Source organism: Branchiostoma floridae, chromosome 5 (genome assembly GCF_000003815.2).
Source record: "Branchiostoma floridae strain S238N-H82 chromosome 5, Bfl_VNyyK, whole genome shotgun sequence".
NCBI lineage: Eukaryota > Metazoa > Chordata > Leptocardii > Amphioxiformes > Branchiostomatidae > Branchiostoma > Branchiostoma floridae.
This window is the reverse complement of record NC_049983.1, coordinates 15,310,680-15,326,847: the sequence shown is the minus strand read 5'-3', so window position 1 is coordinate 15,326,847 and position 16,168 is coordinate 15,310,680. Positions and strand designations below refer to the sequence as shown.

The 16,168-nt window shown below is 41.5% G+C and overlaps 2 protein-coding genes across 2 annotated transcripts; one reads left to right on the top strand and one right to left on the bottom strand.

The window, feature by feature from the left end:
- The first annotated feature begins 2,216 nt into the window (after positions 1-2,216).
- Positions 2,217-7,922, top strand: LOC118416064. The gene is made up of 3 exons (XM_035821121.1): positions 2,217-2,506; positions 3,182-6,310; positions 6,431-7,922. Exons 1-3 carry the CDS (start codon positions 2,304-2,306, stop codon positions 7,671-7,673), a joined length of 4,575 nt encoding a protein of 1,524 aa, XP_035677014.1. The 5' UTR covers positions 2,217-2,303; the 3' UTR covers positions 7,674-7,922.
- Positions 7,923-10,573: 2,651 nt separating this feature from the next.
- On the bottom strand, positions 10,574-11,452 carry LOC118416216 (uncharacterized protein F54H12.2-like). The gene has a single exon (XM_035821299.1). It carries the CDS (start codon positions 11,450-11,452, stop codon positions 10,574-10,576), a length of 879 nt encoding a protein of 292 aa, XP_035677192.1.
- Positions 11,453-16,168: the final 4,716 nt, after the last annotated feature.

The window sequence follows — 16,168 nt, the reverse complement described above, 5'->3', positions numbered from 1 at the left end:
AGTTGTTTGTTTTCATGTTGTTCTAACATTTCAACAGCTATTCACATGTGGAGCTATGAGAATGTTGACTTTGCATTTATCTTGTAATATTACCTATAATGACTTTATTCAATTTGGTGTATATAACTGGTAGGGATATTCATGTTGAAGAGTTTATCACTTTTTGGCAGCTCCACATGGAAAGATTTCAAAACGTATACAACACTATGTGACATGTTAAATCCAAGATTAAACCTACTACCAATGAGGAAAATTCAGGTCATTGAATAGCATGGAGAATCCAATATTCATACAGTTGAACACTGACTTTATTCTGGAACATTATCAAACATATAACTTCATGCCCACTAAAAGAAAAATGGAAAAAGGCTTTCACTGTTAGTACAGTATCATTCTGCAGTTTAAATTATCCAAACAGTCATATCACATAAGCAGCTTAACAGGACATTACCGTCCAGTCGACTTTCGTCACCATAGCAACATTGCACCCCAGAGAACGTAACCGGCTGTGCAACTTTTAGCTGGCCCTAGGGATATAGGCCATAGGGGGTGTAGACAAGTTACCATGGATATGGTATAGACAACTATGTTTTAGCTTGGATATGCTGCAGACAACTATGCTTAGCTTGGGTTTGCCTTGCAGACAACTGAAATGTAATAGACTTTATTTTTTACGTTGCAAAAACGGTTTGATACAACACATAATATTTTTCCTGAACATTTTAATACAATCGTTAATGTATATGGTAGTACTTGCGGACAGACGAAGTAAAGACTCGATGACAACAAGAGTTACTTTTATTTGAAAACTTTTGTGTTGTGTGTTTTATCACGGTTGTACCATGAAGAGTGAAAAACGATAACGTTCTTTCTGGAATAAGTGGGGGTGGCCCTTAAAAGGGCCGGTGTTCTTGCTGGATGGTTTGGTGATGTTCTAGGCTGATGTACTAGGAGCTATGATCAGGAATTTCACATCGGGGTAGTCACGACGCAACAAGTCTATTGCCTTTTTGTAGTGGGCTAAGTCATACATATATACTGGAACGTATTCGTCATACCAAATAGGCACTTCATGAAGTTCCATAGAAAATTTTCGATATCTTACTGTCATGATGATGTTGGCTATCTCGCGAAGAACTTTATACAAGTTCGGTGTACTGGCAGATATGAGGATCGTCCCGGTCCAACGTGTCTTGCCATTGGCGTCTGTCTCTGGCGGAGGTAGAAGTATATCCATTGCTTCTTTTTGCTGCGGGTGGAGGCGTGTATACTTCTGTCAAAGTTTGCAGGAAATGATTTGAGACGGTTTGTAGAAAAACCGGTTTGCCAAAAATCGCTCCGCCCCAAGGGCGAGGGCGCCCAATCAGAGCCAAGTACTGGGGATGAACCGGTTTTGCAACTTTGCACATGTAGTTGCAGACGAGTTGCCATAGAGACAGACAGACAACTTATGGTTTGGAATAGTTTTTGAAAAAAATTGTAGCATTTCATACCGGTAAAAAACATGACTTCTAAAGGTTCAACAATTGATTTTTCTACACAACACCGAACTAATGTGTGGGTTTGGAAAGAAAAAGTGTTAGGATTATCAACAGATGGTCTGTCTACACGTGTGCCAAGCAACAAGGAAGGTAAAACATTTACCAAACACCAAACAAAGTCTGAATGTGAGAGATCTGTGTGGTCTTATTTGGATCATCTCTTAACACGTTCATAGACTTTTTATAACGACACACCGGCCCTTCTTAGGGCCACCCATTATTAATCAAAGCAGTGTGTGTGTGTGTGTGTGTGTGTGTGTGTGTGTTTTTTCTGTACACCATAGGTACAGGAAATTACATGATCGTTACAAAAATTAACTGTCTGAATTTATGCCGGAAGTTAAAAAACAAAAACAAGACAATTCTTTACTTGTCTTATTTCTAGACCAACCTAAAACCTTTGTGTATTGAAGTAATGGTGAGGAAATTACGTAATTATTGATTTCTGTGCTGAATTACTTTCTTATGTTTTATTTTCTGCAAGATAACATCTTGCATTTTTATCAAAGTGTTTTTGTGTTGTCGGGTAATGATCTGTGTCTGTGTCTAGTTGGTACAGGGCTTGGCTGTTTCCTTGTAAAACCGGTTTGACTGTGAGGGTGTGGTTTCCATTTTTGGGGGTGTGGCCTATTTGAGTTGTCTACATGCATGACTTATATAAGCACCTTGGAGAGTGTGTCTGTCTTGACATGCCTGCGGCGGGGGCAGAGATGTGACGAGACAAGATGAGATGTGCAGACGGCTGAGCACCCAACACTGACCATGGCTGACCAGACCCCCGGCCCCTCCTCGGCGATTGGTGGGGACACACCCGAAGCTACTCCGAGAAGCCGAGGTTTCGCAACGATACTAGACATCGAAACGGGTCGAAAGTACACCCCTGTATCTAAACGATACAGGGCGCTACTCCGAACTGGTAGGAAAAGAGCAAACGCGGACGACACACCTGAATCATCCAACAAACGGTAAGTTGTTGTTGTTGTATCTTTACCGATAAAAAAGTTGGTATAAACGTTGTCTGCTTCGTAACGAAAACAAAAATGCAATTTTTTGCTTGCGTAAAAAATACTTTGCGTTGTCTAAACATTAATTCTTCGTAACGAAAAAGAAAAAGATTGTAAAAACGAAAGCTAATGCTGTGTTTTGAACGCTTGCAAAAAAGTTGTCTACAAAATGCCATCTTGCTTGTATGTTGTGTTTTTGATCCTAAAAACAAAGTTGTCTGCTTCGTAACGAAAACAAAAATGCCATTTTTCTGCTTGCGTAAAAAAAAAATACTTTGCGTTGTCTAAACATTAATTCTTCGTAACGAAAAAGAAAAAGATTGTAAAAACGAAAGCTAATGCTGTGTTTTGAACGCTCGCAAAAAAGTTGTCTACAAAATGCCATCTTGCTTGTATGTTGTGTTTTTGATCCTAAAAACAAAGTTGTCTGCTTCGTAACGAAAACAAAAAATGCCATTTACTGCTTGCGTAAAAAATATTTTGCGTTGTTTAAATCTTGCTTCTTTTGTAACGAAACCGTTTACAAATTCAATAACTATGTTGTCTGTTTCATAAAGAAAAAAATGGTATTTCTTATGTTGTCTGTTAATTGCAAAAAGAAAATTACTTATGTGCGTAATTTTGAAAATATTTCAGGATCTGTCGGGTTTCAAATGCTGCAAATGCGCATGAACACAGCAATTTGGTCTCGTTGGTTGGGGTTGACAATGAATATGTAATCGTTGATCAAATAGCTTCGTTGTTGGATGGGGTTAATTTTGATGAAGATTTTGATGAAGACATCAATCAGACAGGAAATGGTGACTCAGACATAGGCATAAATGATAATGATAATAATGGTGACATAAATCAGTCAGACAATGTTAGCCAAGATGATGATGATGATGGTGACACCTTTGATCAAATAGCTTCGTTGTTGGACGGGGTTAATTTTGATGAAGACATCAGTCAGACAGAAAATGCTAACCCAGACATAGGCAAAGATGATGAGGATAATAATGGTGACATAAATCAGTCAGACAATGTTAGCCAAGATGATGATGATGAAGAAAACAGAGAACTGTTTGTTGTTAAATCTATCAAAGAAGAATTTAGCAAAAAGTTTCAGTCGTACCAGAGGACCATGAAAGCCTCTATCAAAGAAAAGAACATTCGAAACATCGAAAACATCATTGACGCTCTACATGGTGTATTTGAGACCATGATAGCTCGAGCCAGAGAAGGGGTAAATGCCAACGGCATTATGCGAATGATTGTCCATTCTGGGCACCTTGACCGACCCATTTCAACCCCATTTGTTCACAGAGACGAGTTAACGGCTGAGCTTATATTGTCTCATATAGAGAGAATACTTCAAAGCCATGAAGATTTTATCATTGATGAAACATTTTTAGTTGAAATCATTTCTCTAAATCTACCAGAAAAAGGATCGGGAAGAAATCCCTTTTTCAATTCTGCTACAGAATTCAGCAAAAATAAACATTCTGTCATCTCCATTAAAAATGACGACGAATTGTGTTGTGGACGCGCCTTAGTCGTGGCTAAAGCCAAGATAGACAAACACCCTCAATACGAAAGTATCCGAAAAGGTAGAAAGATACAGGAGGTCCTTGCCCGTAAATTATATACCGATGCAGGCGTTAATCTAGGTCCATGTGGTTTGGATGAAATTCGGATGTTTCAGAATCATTTGACTGATTATCAGATTATTGTTGTGTCACGCAACCAGCTCAACCAGATAATTTTTCAGGGACCGTCTGTACAAGATGAAGGCAAGAAACTGATGCTTTACCACATAAAAGAATCAGATGAACCACTTGCTCACTATGACGTGATAACAAGTATGAAGGCGTTTTTGGGATCAGCGTACTATTGCTCTAAATGTCACAAAGGCTACAATACAAGAAAGGATCACAAATGTGAAAACATATGTAACATTTGTGAACAGAAGGATTGCATACCATCTCTTGGAACTAAATGGGTGTACTGTAAGTTTTGTAATCGTTATTTTCGGTCAGAACAGTGCTTCCAAAATCACAAAATTCCCAACAAAAATGGCGTGAGTGTTTGTCAACGAAAGATGAAATGTGAAACATGTACCAAATTGCATTGCAGGGTTGACGATCATACGTGTTGGGCACGACATTGTAAATTCTGTGATAAAGAAGTAGCCATGGATCATCTTTGCTTTATACAGCCACTTGGAAAGAAAAAGAAAAAGAAGAAGAAAAACAAAAACAAAAACAGAAACAAAAACCAGCTAGCAGACGACAGTAGTGATGACAGTAGTGGTGGTGATATCACAGATTCAGAGACAGAAGATAACCCAAGGACTAAAGTGGTCCAAGTCGTTGAACCAGAGTTTGAAGTGACTGAAATAACTCTAGATGACCTAGACCGTTATGCAAAAAATCAAAAGAAGAATAAAAAAAGGGTACATGAAGAAGACGAAGAGGTAGAACAAGTAGATGCTTTAGCGCCTTCTACCCTTTATTTCTTTGACTTTGAAACAACACAGGTATCGGGTGAACATGTACCGATACTTTGTGTTGTGCAAAAAGCTAAGTCAAATTCTGCTGTGTACTTCAAAGGAGCAGACACTACAAAGGCTTTTTGTAGGTGGTTGTTGCGAGATGAAATGAAACGTTCTACATTCATGGCACACAATTTGAAAGGTTTTGACGGCCATTTCATTCTGAAATATTTGTTGGATAACGCAATGACTCCACATGTTATCTACTGTGGTGGAAAGCTTATGTCTATGGAAATTCCTAAATTGAAGATTAAATTCGTTGACAGCTGCAACTTCTTGCCAATGCCGTTGTCGAAATTTCCCAAAACTTTTGACTTTGAGGACATGACTAAGGGGTGGTTTCCGCATTACTTTTCATCACTGGAAAATATGTCGTATGAGGGGCCATTACCTGATATCAAAAACTATGCCGTGGAAACCATGTCTACCGAAAGCAGGCAAAAGTGTATTTCGTGGGTAACGAGCAAAAGGCAGGAGGGCTATGTTTTCAACTTTGAAAAGGATTTGATCGACTATTGTGTCACTGATGTACGTATTCTGGAAGAAGGCTTTACATCATTCCAGGAAAAATTCATAGAAGTGAGTAAAGGGATCGATCCTGTAGACAAGTGTATAACAATAGCGTCTGCCTGCAATTTGCTCTACAGAACCCTTTTCTTAAAGCCAAATCAGATAGGTATAGTCCCAACTCATGGCTATCGTTTCCGAGAGCAACAAAGCCGTGACGCTGTAGAGTGGCTGAACTATGTAGCACATAGTAAAAATAAGACCATTCATCATGCTAAGAACAGTTCAAAAGAAGCTGTAGTATGCGGGTTCAGGGTAGATGGGTTTGAGAAGGGGTCCCCTGGAACTGTGTACGAGTACCATGGGTGTTTCTGGCATGGTTGCCCAAAATGTTACAACCCAGATGATGTCAATCCCGTCAACGAGACCAAAATGTGGGAGTTGTATGCCCAAACGAAACGTAAGGGTGAACTCATAAGACAAAAGTTCAACTATGTGGAGATGTGGGAACACGACTTCATCAAGGTGAAGACAACCGATGACTACATCGCCTACCTACAAAATCAGCCCGCCAACCACTCGACAGTCACAGCAAGTGAGAAAGCCGGTGTGTCTTTCTTGAACCCCCGTGACGCCTTCTTCGGTGGGAGGACAAATGCTGTCAGACTGTATGCGAAAGCAGACCTGAAGGCCGGCGTGACTATCAAATATGTTGACGTTATAAGGTGAGTGTTGTGTATTTACTGCATGGATACAAAATTTAAAAATGTAAAAATTACAAATGTAGTTTGTTGTGTGATTGTGCAATGACTAAATGCATATCTTTACACTTTTTTTTTTTTCAGTTTGTACCCCTTTGTGAACAAGTACTGCGAGTACCCCCTCGGACATCCTGATGTGATCGTCAGCGGATTTGCCAGCATCGACACCTACTTCGGCGTTGCAAAGTGCAAGGTGCTGCCACCACGAGGCCTCTACCACCCGGTGTTGCCGTATAGGGTAGGAGAGAAGTTGATGTTTCCTCTGTGTCATACTTGTGCAATGAATGAGCAGAGAGAATGTAACCACACCGACGAGGAACGATCCCTCCTCGGAACATGGGTAACCTTAGAACTGACTGTAGCTATGGAGATGGGGTATAGGGTCGTTGAGATATACGAAGTCCACCACTTTCCAAATAAGTCAGATACGTTGTTCAGAGAGTACATTGACAAATTTCTTAAGATCAAGCAGGAATCCAGTGGTTGGCCTGAATGGGTCACCAGTGCGCCTGCAGAAGAGAAGTTAGAGAAAGAGAACGAGTACTTAAGGAAGTACGAAGAGAATGAGGGCATTCGGCTTGACAGAGATGACATTAAGAAGAATCAGGGTAGGCGTTCATTGGCTAAGCTCTGTCTGAACTCGTTCTGGGGCAAGTTTGGCCAGAGAGATAACTTTTCCAAAACAGAGTATGTGACATCGCCTGCCAGGCTGTATGAGCTTGCAGGGTCAAAGACTATAGATCTGAAGTCTTTGCACGTTGTTAATGATGAAATAGCAGAAGTGCAGTATGCCCATCAGAAGGATTTCATTCCTGAGCCGCCAAACACGAATGTCTACATTGCCGCATTCACAACTGCCCACGCTCGCCTCAAACTGTACGGTCTATTGAAGAAGTTGGGAGAGTCGGTTTTGTACTTTGACACCGATAGCATTATATATCTCTGTGACGGTAAGAACACACTACCGGTTGGAGATTATCTTGGTGATTTAACTGATGAACTTGAGGACAACGGTGGGCACATCGTTGAGTTTTGCAGCGCTGGTCCCAAAAACTATGCATATGTAGCCGCAGACGGTACATCAGTGTGTAAAGTCAAAGGGTTCACTCTGAATTATCAAAATCAGCAGTTGATCAACTTTGATGTAATGAAGGACATGATCATGGGTGTAGGACCTGATAAAGTCGATGTTGTAACCGAACGTAAGATAACGAGGGACAAGAAAGAAAAGAAAGTTCTAAACAAAAGGGAGGTGAAAAGGTACAGGATGGTCTATAATAAACGTGTGCTTCAAGATGACTTTAACACCCTTCCTTATGGTTACTAGACAAAATTGTCTTCTAATGAAAGCCCTTCGTCCTGCTATCATTGTTGTTTTAGGTACATGTATTGAAGGTAAAGATGTGTACAGATACACCACACCGTTCTGATTGTGTAATTGATTGGATGTTATCAAGACAAATATGTATATATTGTACATATCATTGTGTCAAAGTGCTAAGTTGATGTTGCTAATACGGGCATGTAACAACATGTTGTCTGAAGAATGAATAAATTGTGGTGGTGATGAGGTTTCTTTCATGGTTTGGTCTTTTTTTTTTTCTTTTAATGATTTATCACATGCACGATTCATGAACACATCCGTACACCGTATAAAAGAAGGAAACATCGGCCATTTGCTTCATTTGCTTCCAAACATGGACATAAGACTTCGCCATCCGTTCAAAATGATCGTAAGCGGTTCGAGTGGTTGTGGTAAAAGTACATTTACCCAACAATTGTTAACGGCAGGAGAAGAATGGATCAACCCTAAACAATTTGACAACATTATTTGGTGTTATGCTGAGTATCAACACAATCTTCACCGTGAATTGACCAGAAAATTGGGGCAAAAAATACAGTTTATAGAAGGCATTCCAAACAGTTGGGACAACATTGTTAAGCCTAACCATCAAAATGTGATTATTTTGGATGACTTGATGCATGAAAGCACCAAAGATAAAAGTGAAAGGGTGACCAAACTATTTACAAGGGCAAGCCGACATCGTGGTTTATCGGTCATTTTTCTAGCTCAGAACTTATTCTATCCTGGAATGAGAACGATAAGCCTAAACTCCACATACCTGGTGCTCTTTAAGTCCCCCCGCGATCGGGGGATTATCGTTAATCTTGCAAAACAGATGTACCCAGGTAATACCAAGTTTTTACAGGAAAGTTACGATGATGCAGTGTCCAACGAAAGTTACGGTCATCTCTTTCTAGATTTGCATCCAGAAACACCCGAGTCATTGCGAGTGCGATCAAACATGTTTACTCACCGCCCCTTTGCATACGTAAAGAAGGTATAAAAAAGCAGGTGCAGACGTGTGAACTCTTCATTAGCGTTCAGGATGACGAAGAGAGTGCATCGGCACTTGGACTCTCTCAGGGTGTTAAACAAGGCCAGTCCAAAATTACGCAAAGCCATACTGTCAGCTTCATCAACAGACCTGATTCGTTGTCTCTGTGACTGTGCTCACAACGTTTTGTCAGGTAACATCAACGTCACACCTTCGCAAAAGAAGTCTTTAGCCCGACACAAGGCAAAACTGCGCAAACTGGTTGACAAGAAAGTGCCCTTATCTCAGAAAAGAAAGACTCTCTCACAGAACGGAGGATTTCTGTCTCTTCTCCTGTCACCAATCATATCAGCTTTGTCTTCTTTATTTGGCGGAAAAAAGTGAAAAATGGAACACGCTAAAAAGATGGTTTTAGTCCCTCAGGAAGTCTTGTCCACGATACAGGCTAAGCAAGAGGAACAAGTGTCCCCCTTGGTAAAAACGGCGATAACAATAGATTCAGAGATGAAGTCGATCATGGATCAGAATATACCTGATGATGAAAAGGCCGCGATGTATCAACAACTTCTTCAGAGATACCTGACATATCGCGACAAGAGAAGAGCCGAACCCGTGACTGTACAAGTAGTAACCCCAACCACATCTGGTGGCACCACTAATGTTTCAACTTCGGTCGAGGACACAACCGATACAACGGATTCGGTGTCTACATCACCCCCTAGCCTACCTGAAGAAACCATAGTAGAAAGCTTCCCTAAAACTATGAAGTCACGTGCTAAACAACTGCTGAGTGTGATCAGAAATCGTGGCGGAGACATCATGACGTGGAATGACAGAGGGGAGCTTGTGTACATGGGACAACCTGTTCCGGCTTCCAACATTGCAGACCTTTTGCGGGATTCTCTGCAACGAAGACGTGGGTTTAATCCTACCGGCTGGAAAATGTTTTCAAGGGGGTTGGCAGAAATTAATGCTCCAACGAATGCCGTAAGACACCCCACACGTCTACAGATCATACAGAACCACAAAGAGCGATTATCCAAGGGAGAAGCTATGTCAAGCGCAGACGAGGAAGTCCCTTCACCTGTCCCAAGCAAAGAACTCCAGGCAATGAAAAGGAAAGCTGCGAAAGTTGGGAAAACTCCCGTCAAGAACATGAAACGAAGAAAGATGTTCGTAGAAAGTTCTTGGAAATGAAGTCAATAAAGTTGTCTGTGATTTGGACACAGACTGGGTGGTGTTAACTGTTTGTTTGATTATTCTTTATCTATAATAGTGATGACAGACAAAACATAAGACAACGTAGTCACTTGTACTTTTTTGAAAAACCTTTATTCTTTAACACCAGATCATCTCCTTATTTTCACCAAACCTAGACTTCTAGCAAATTGATTTACTATGTGCTTAACATCTACCAAAGAAGTGTTAACATCAAAATTGCGTTCGATATAATCGACTACTAACATATCATTAAAATCATACTCGTTACTAAACATGTTGACTATATTCACCATTGAAACATTCCGACACCTATGCAATAAGTAAAATAAACAGTGTTGTCCACACGTAGTAGAATATAGCCCTTGTATCTGTCGTGAGTTGTACAACCATGATTCGGTACTACAGCTGTTTAGAAAATCTTCTATGCGACCCGAGTAAAACCCAGGATGTTGGCCATAAGAGTCAAAGAATTCACCACGTCCATTTACATCGTAGTATATCGCAACCCAATGTTCTCCAGGTTGGTCGCTAGGATCTGTGTTTACAACGTAAGCAGCTGGAAAATTTCGAACATGATTTGGTATTTCATCTACAGCAAATACACCTCTAGTGTATAAAGCAGTAACAGAGTCTGATCGCAGGATATCATCAATCTGTTTCGTGTTCATCAGTTGGTGTAGTCAAACTGGACGTTCCTGTGATTGTTGATTTCGATCAAGTTTTCAAACTCGGCCCAAACTAGAACCACGACGGTGTTCTCCAGAGCCTGTGCAAAATGTAACTCCAGACGAACGTTCCCGTGTTTTACGATGTTGAAGTGCCCCTGTCCAGAACTGCACAGGTCCGGTGTGAGGTCATAGCAGTAGAAGGCATAGCCTTTGTCAAAATCTTCACGACTGATTTGATTTCCGCTGTCACGTCCTTGTTTCTCAGTGGGGCCGAACAGAGTGTAGTAAGATTTGATGAAATCTCCCTGTGGGAACGATGGTGTCAGAGCCTTGTGTGGGACCGTCTCTCCGTTGATGTTGAGACCTATGTAGTTAAGGTTGAAGTGTTGAAAGTTGAATGGGTTTGTTGCATATGAACCTTGGAATGCGGTGTTTTCAACTAACGTGACCACCACACGTCGAGGTATTTGACCTAGGAAGACGTTGTCAGTGCTGGTAGTGAGGTGACCTCTTGGTATGGTGATGGGTTTTACTTCAATCCTGCGGATGGGGTATTTTACCGTCTCTCTAGCCAGTTGGTTTTCAATAGACAGAAAGTAGGATGACGCCAGTCTGACTTTCCGCACAAAAAGGGCGGCCTCCATGATCACCACCTTGTAGCTTGCATCTGCCTCCGAAGACATCAGGCAGAATTGATTTTTGCTTCGTTGCAGCTTGATTTTTAGGTCAACACTACTGATGAGGTAGCGCTCTTGAAAAAACATGTCAATATGTAATGGTGAAATCATGTCCACCACATTACTGCCCTGTGTGAACTCTGCACGCTTCTGCAGACCTGCGTTGATGTTTTCCTGTGGATTTGGATCGCTCACACCCATTGCACCAGGTGTGTCTCTGCTCAATGACCGTAAGTCATTTCTTGAGACCCCCAGCGAAGTGGGTGTTGGCTCCCCTAGCAACACATAGCAACGACCTTTGACCCCAAGTTACCCCATTGTTGACTAATTGCCCCCTCTCCGCCCAGTGTGAAAACATCCCAAGAGGGGTTCCACCAAGCCAGGTAAAGTGTTACCTGGAACCCCGGGTGTGTGGAGGGTTGTTTCAGACAGTACTGTCTGGGAATGTCAACATGATGTGTATTGAACATTAATTGTTTCATACGTAGTAGATAGTCACTGCTAGATTTTTACTTTGACTATCTGCAAATATCTTAGAATATGTAAGTTACAGCTCTCTGGAGAAAGCATCCACTTGCACTTGATTTGTTTAGCTTTGGAACTTCTGTAACTAATGTTAGACACCAAAATACATGCAAGAATGTAGCCATGATGTTTCCCCCAAACAAAGACGTCGGATATTTTCTTGTTTGCAAGTTACTGAGCTGGTACTTTATTAACAGTATCCTAAATGTGTCTTGTTAGATTTGCAGTTCTTTTTGTCTTGATCAATTTGCCAAAGCAGCTTTATATTAATTATTATAATAGTAAATTCTACTCACATGAAGCAACACTAGAAATAGAACCAAACCAGTTTTGCAATTTAGATTCATACTAAGCAGCAAGAAAGTTATATGTTTTATAATTCAATATAACGTCCTTGATTGCGTCAGTGTAAAACTCAGACTAAACTACCGAAAGTATGTTCTTTGCATTTTGTATTTTACCATGATAGTTGTGGCTACTTACCCATCATGTAACATGTACCATAGTCAGCTTGCCAGTATGGCACCGAGTTTCACACTTAAACCCTCAAATTTGAACATACAGCCACATGTAAAAGTCTCCTTTTTTTTAGTTTTGTCAATACACCTATTACTAGTAGCTACTATTCAGTCTCCAGTATTACTGAATCATGACAGACAGTCATGATGACAACTGTCTGGTTATGTCTGGTTTGGTATAATTGTGGATACACAAAATATTATCAAGGATGTTCAAAACAGAACCTTGATATCATGCACTTTGCTGTGAACATATCACACCATTTGATAATGGTATAACATGATAGGCCTTAACCATGTATTTGCAATAATTGTGTATACTATGTTGTATTTAGAAACCCAGCATTTGTTTAAAAGTAATTTCAGATACTCGAATGCTGTTTGTTTGTTGTTTGTCTAACCAAACCAAACCAAGCCAAGCCAAGCTGTGTCTGGCACATATACCTTGACAGGTAAAGGTGTGAACAATTCGCATTGTTCGCCTATGAGAGCCTGGTGTCCTACTGTCAGGGGGTTGTGTAAACAAATTGATTGGCCATATTGTTCCTTTATCAAAACAAACGTAGGGGCTCGCTGTAGCCAAGTAGCCCAAACTTGAAATTTTGTCATCTTTTTTCTTTCGTAAAAGCGCTAGCTTATGCAATATTTTCATTTGTCACAAAAGACATGTATGGAAAGTACACATGTTGCACTTCAATGTTCAACCTGGCCCATGGTTGTTCCCTTTTCCAGTTACCTGTCAGGCTTGCATGAATATTGCAAATATGCCATTTTCATAATATTTTGAACATATTAAAACATATCTCTGTTGAAATCACACTAGTACGTGTGGGACAGGCTGAATATTGTAGAATGCTCATTCCTGAATACATAGATACCATATTTGTGTCACAAATATGTTCCTGGGGCTAGCGCTTGGAGCCTAAAAGTGATAAAATATAGCTGTGCTTATCATATTCATATTTCAATATCAATGAGCTTTAGGTGATATCTATATGGTCTGACACCAACTTATGGGTATTGTGCTCCACTTCCTGTTGAAAATTCTGGAATATAGCAAGCCAAGAACAATATATGGCACATCAAAGTTGGTGGGTCAGTTAATTAGGCAGGAGGGCCATAAAATGACTTACGGTCATTGAGTGTAGAAGAGAGCTGACGTCAGTTGAGTTTCCTTACATTCTCGTCCATAGTTGAGCATCGTTTCGAGCATCGCCCGGTAGGGGTATGTGTTTGTAGATGGTGTGACAAGTTTGTTGTTCAAGCTGACATCAACCTGCTGGAACAAGGAATGCATCCACAAGTTGACTGGACCAACTTTTGCACCCTCTGCCAGATCCGCCCCATTTCCCCGTACGATCTTGGCTCTCACAAATAATTGTGTCTGAGAAAGGTCAATGTAATCGTCGCCCGAGCTAGGAATGTCGAACTCTACAGGGCTTGACTCTGCTAGATTAGCGACAGGTCTATATTCAATCCAACGACCGTCTTCAATCGTTGTTAGAGTCGGGGGGATCTGAAAAAGATCCAGTTCCGATTTGGTGCACTGTTCCGATTTAGGATGGAGTTGGGCCATGCTTAGTTTTCTCAGTCAAATATGTCCTGGACGGTACGTCTGCGTTTGGTGCTCTGCCTCTTGAGACTGACGACTCGACCGCGCTTCGCGCTATTTATGGGACGTCTTCCGACAGACCTCCCTCTCTTAGCCGTTCGACCGGTGGATGTCGCCCGCTTGTTTTGCATTTTCACTCTGGTTGGTTGAACGGTCTTACGTCCAACCTTTGGAGTAACTAGGTTGTGACCGAATTCCCCCACTCTCCGTCTGGCTGCTGTTTTTACGTTGCGTCCTTCCAGCACATCTTGTGCAAAGTTGATACCGCTTTTTATTGCTTGTCGCCCTACAGCCTTACCACTACTTTTAATAAGAGGTAGTGCCGTCCTGAAAAGACCTTTCAAAACACCGCCCAAACCATATCCATGTTGCGGTCCTCGAAAAACATGTAGCTTTCCACCTCGCTGAGCCATCATAAATGTTTTAAAGAAAACTCAAGACAGGTATGACGATCTCCTCTGTCTAAAGTGAAGTGTCGCTATCACTCGTCCTTGCTCAAATGGCACAGGATCGCCGAAGTCGTTCCTTATATCTATTTCAACTGTTTCAAAACGTTTCCGTGCCAGCTGGATGTAGTGCGGCGTGCGAATGGTATGGTCCACCACCTCTCCGTCCTGTCCCTCCACCTTGACAATACGTAAAAGAGGAACTTTTACACCTCCTACCAATCGATCCTCGACAATGTTACTATAAATGAATAAAGAGTGCAGTCCTAAGTTGATGTCTGGTGGGGAGGTTGCCTTACACCAGCTATTCACAACATGTTTCGGATCCCTCCAACCGAGCTGTCGAGCTAATGACCCCACTAGCTTGAACTGCGGTGGTACAGCCGTCGGGGGAAGCGATATCGTTACGCGTTTGTCCGTCTTGTTGTAACTGAATGTTGTGAATTGTTTAACAAATTCAGGATACTGTGCAGAAGCTGATTCATTCAAAGCCTCTATGAGTTGGGCGATATCGTCGTAATGTCCCGGTGGCACCTTTAGGAAGGAGTTTTTGTCTGGAGCGACTTCTGATTCCTCAACGGCATTGTATGATAAAGCATTATCGCCATCCCGCACATTATTCCAAGAGCGCGGGTATTGAACCTCGACTAATGCCACTTCCCACTCTCCAGACAGCTCGACATGCTGTGCTAGTTTGACTTTGTAATTTGAAATGGTGTTTTCGGGATATACATCCATCGACCCATCGCTAGGTAGCGTCACATAAAACGATGCGACCATGTTGATTGTAACAGCGTGACTGGTTACACCTTGTCATGAATGATCCTTTTTATCACACCGTCGAGACATCTTCATCGCGTACCCAACTGTTGAACGTGTTCGGATAACCTTTCCACTTTACGAAATGCTCCGTTTTCCCACCACGCCTTCGCGTCTTTACGATTTTTTCGACTAGATACACGTCGTCCGTCTTGGTGACTTTTTGTAGTTCCTGTTCGTAAAACGTTCCCTGAAGCTCGTCTCCGTGGTAGTCCTCGACTCTGTAAACAGGAGGGCGTCGCGCGATTCGTTTTGAGATAGTGAATAGCTCTGTTGTCCAGTTGGGGGTGTACCCCTTTTCCATTTTCAGTTTTGATTTACTTATTCTGACTAGATCCCCAAGTTTGAATTTAAATGCACCTGACCTCTTTTTCATTTTAACACGTTCCCTGGTTCCTTTTGTACCATACAACGTGTGCCATACCAGGCGTTGGTTACTCTTGTTCACTTCCACCGGTGACATTTTGATGCTACTGTGATAAGAATTGTTGTATGCCCATACCAGATCATCCAAAACGTCTACATAGCGATAGGTGTTGGATGCCGTGAAGTACTTCCACATCCGTGTTTTCAGAGTGCGATTAAAGCGTTCGACAATGCTGGCTTTTGTCTCCTCGTTGAAAGTAGTAAAGAAATCAATGTCTTCATCTTTCAAAAGAGCTTGAAAGTTCCGGTTAAGAAATTCCTTTCCTTGATCAGTTTGTAACCGCCACGGTTTTCGCCCTTCTGCCAAAATTGACTGAAAGGCTTTCACGATGGTGACACCTTTCTTGTCTTTAATGGCTACAGCCCATGCGTATTTTGAAAGGACGTCAATGCATGTTAAGATATAGCGGTATCCATCGTTGTACTTTGATAAGCTGGGCAGATCCGCTAAATCCGCTTGCCACTGCTCGTCAAATCGTCCTACAATAACACGAGATTTCGTAAATTTCCGTCTTATAGGTTTGTGCAATGTGTAGGCGTCCTGTGAGCGCAACCATTCCTTGACCTGTTG

Coding starts and splice junctions, on each gene's coding strand:
- LOC118416064 (XM_035821121.1), top strand. CDS start 2,304: ATGGCTGACCAGACCCCCGGCCCCTCCTCGGCGATTGGTGGGGACACA. Junction 2,507..3,181: donor CCTGAATCATCCAACAAACG/GTAAGTTGTTGT, acceptor AAAATATTTCAG/GATCTGTCGGGTTTCAAATG. Junction 6,311..6,430: donor AAATATGTTGACGTTATAAG/GTGAGTGTTGTG, acceptor TTTTTTTTTCAG/TTTGTACCCCTTTGTGAACA.
- LOC118416216 (XM_035821299.1), bottom strand. CDS start 11,452: ATGGGTGTGAGCGATCCAAATCCACAGGAAAACATCAACGCAGGTCTG.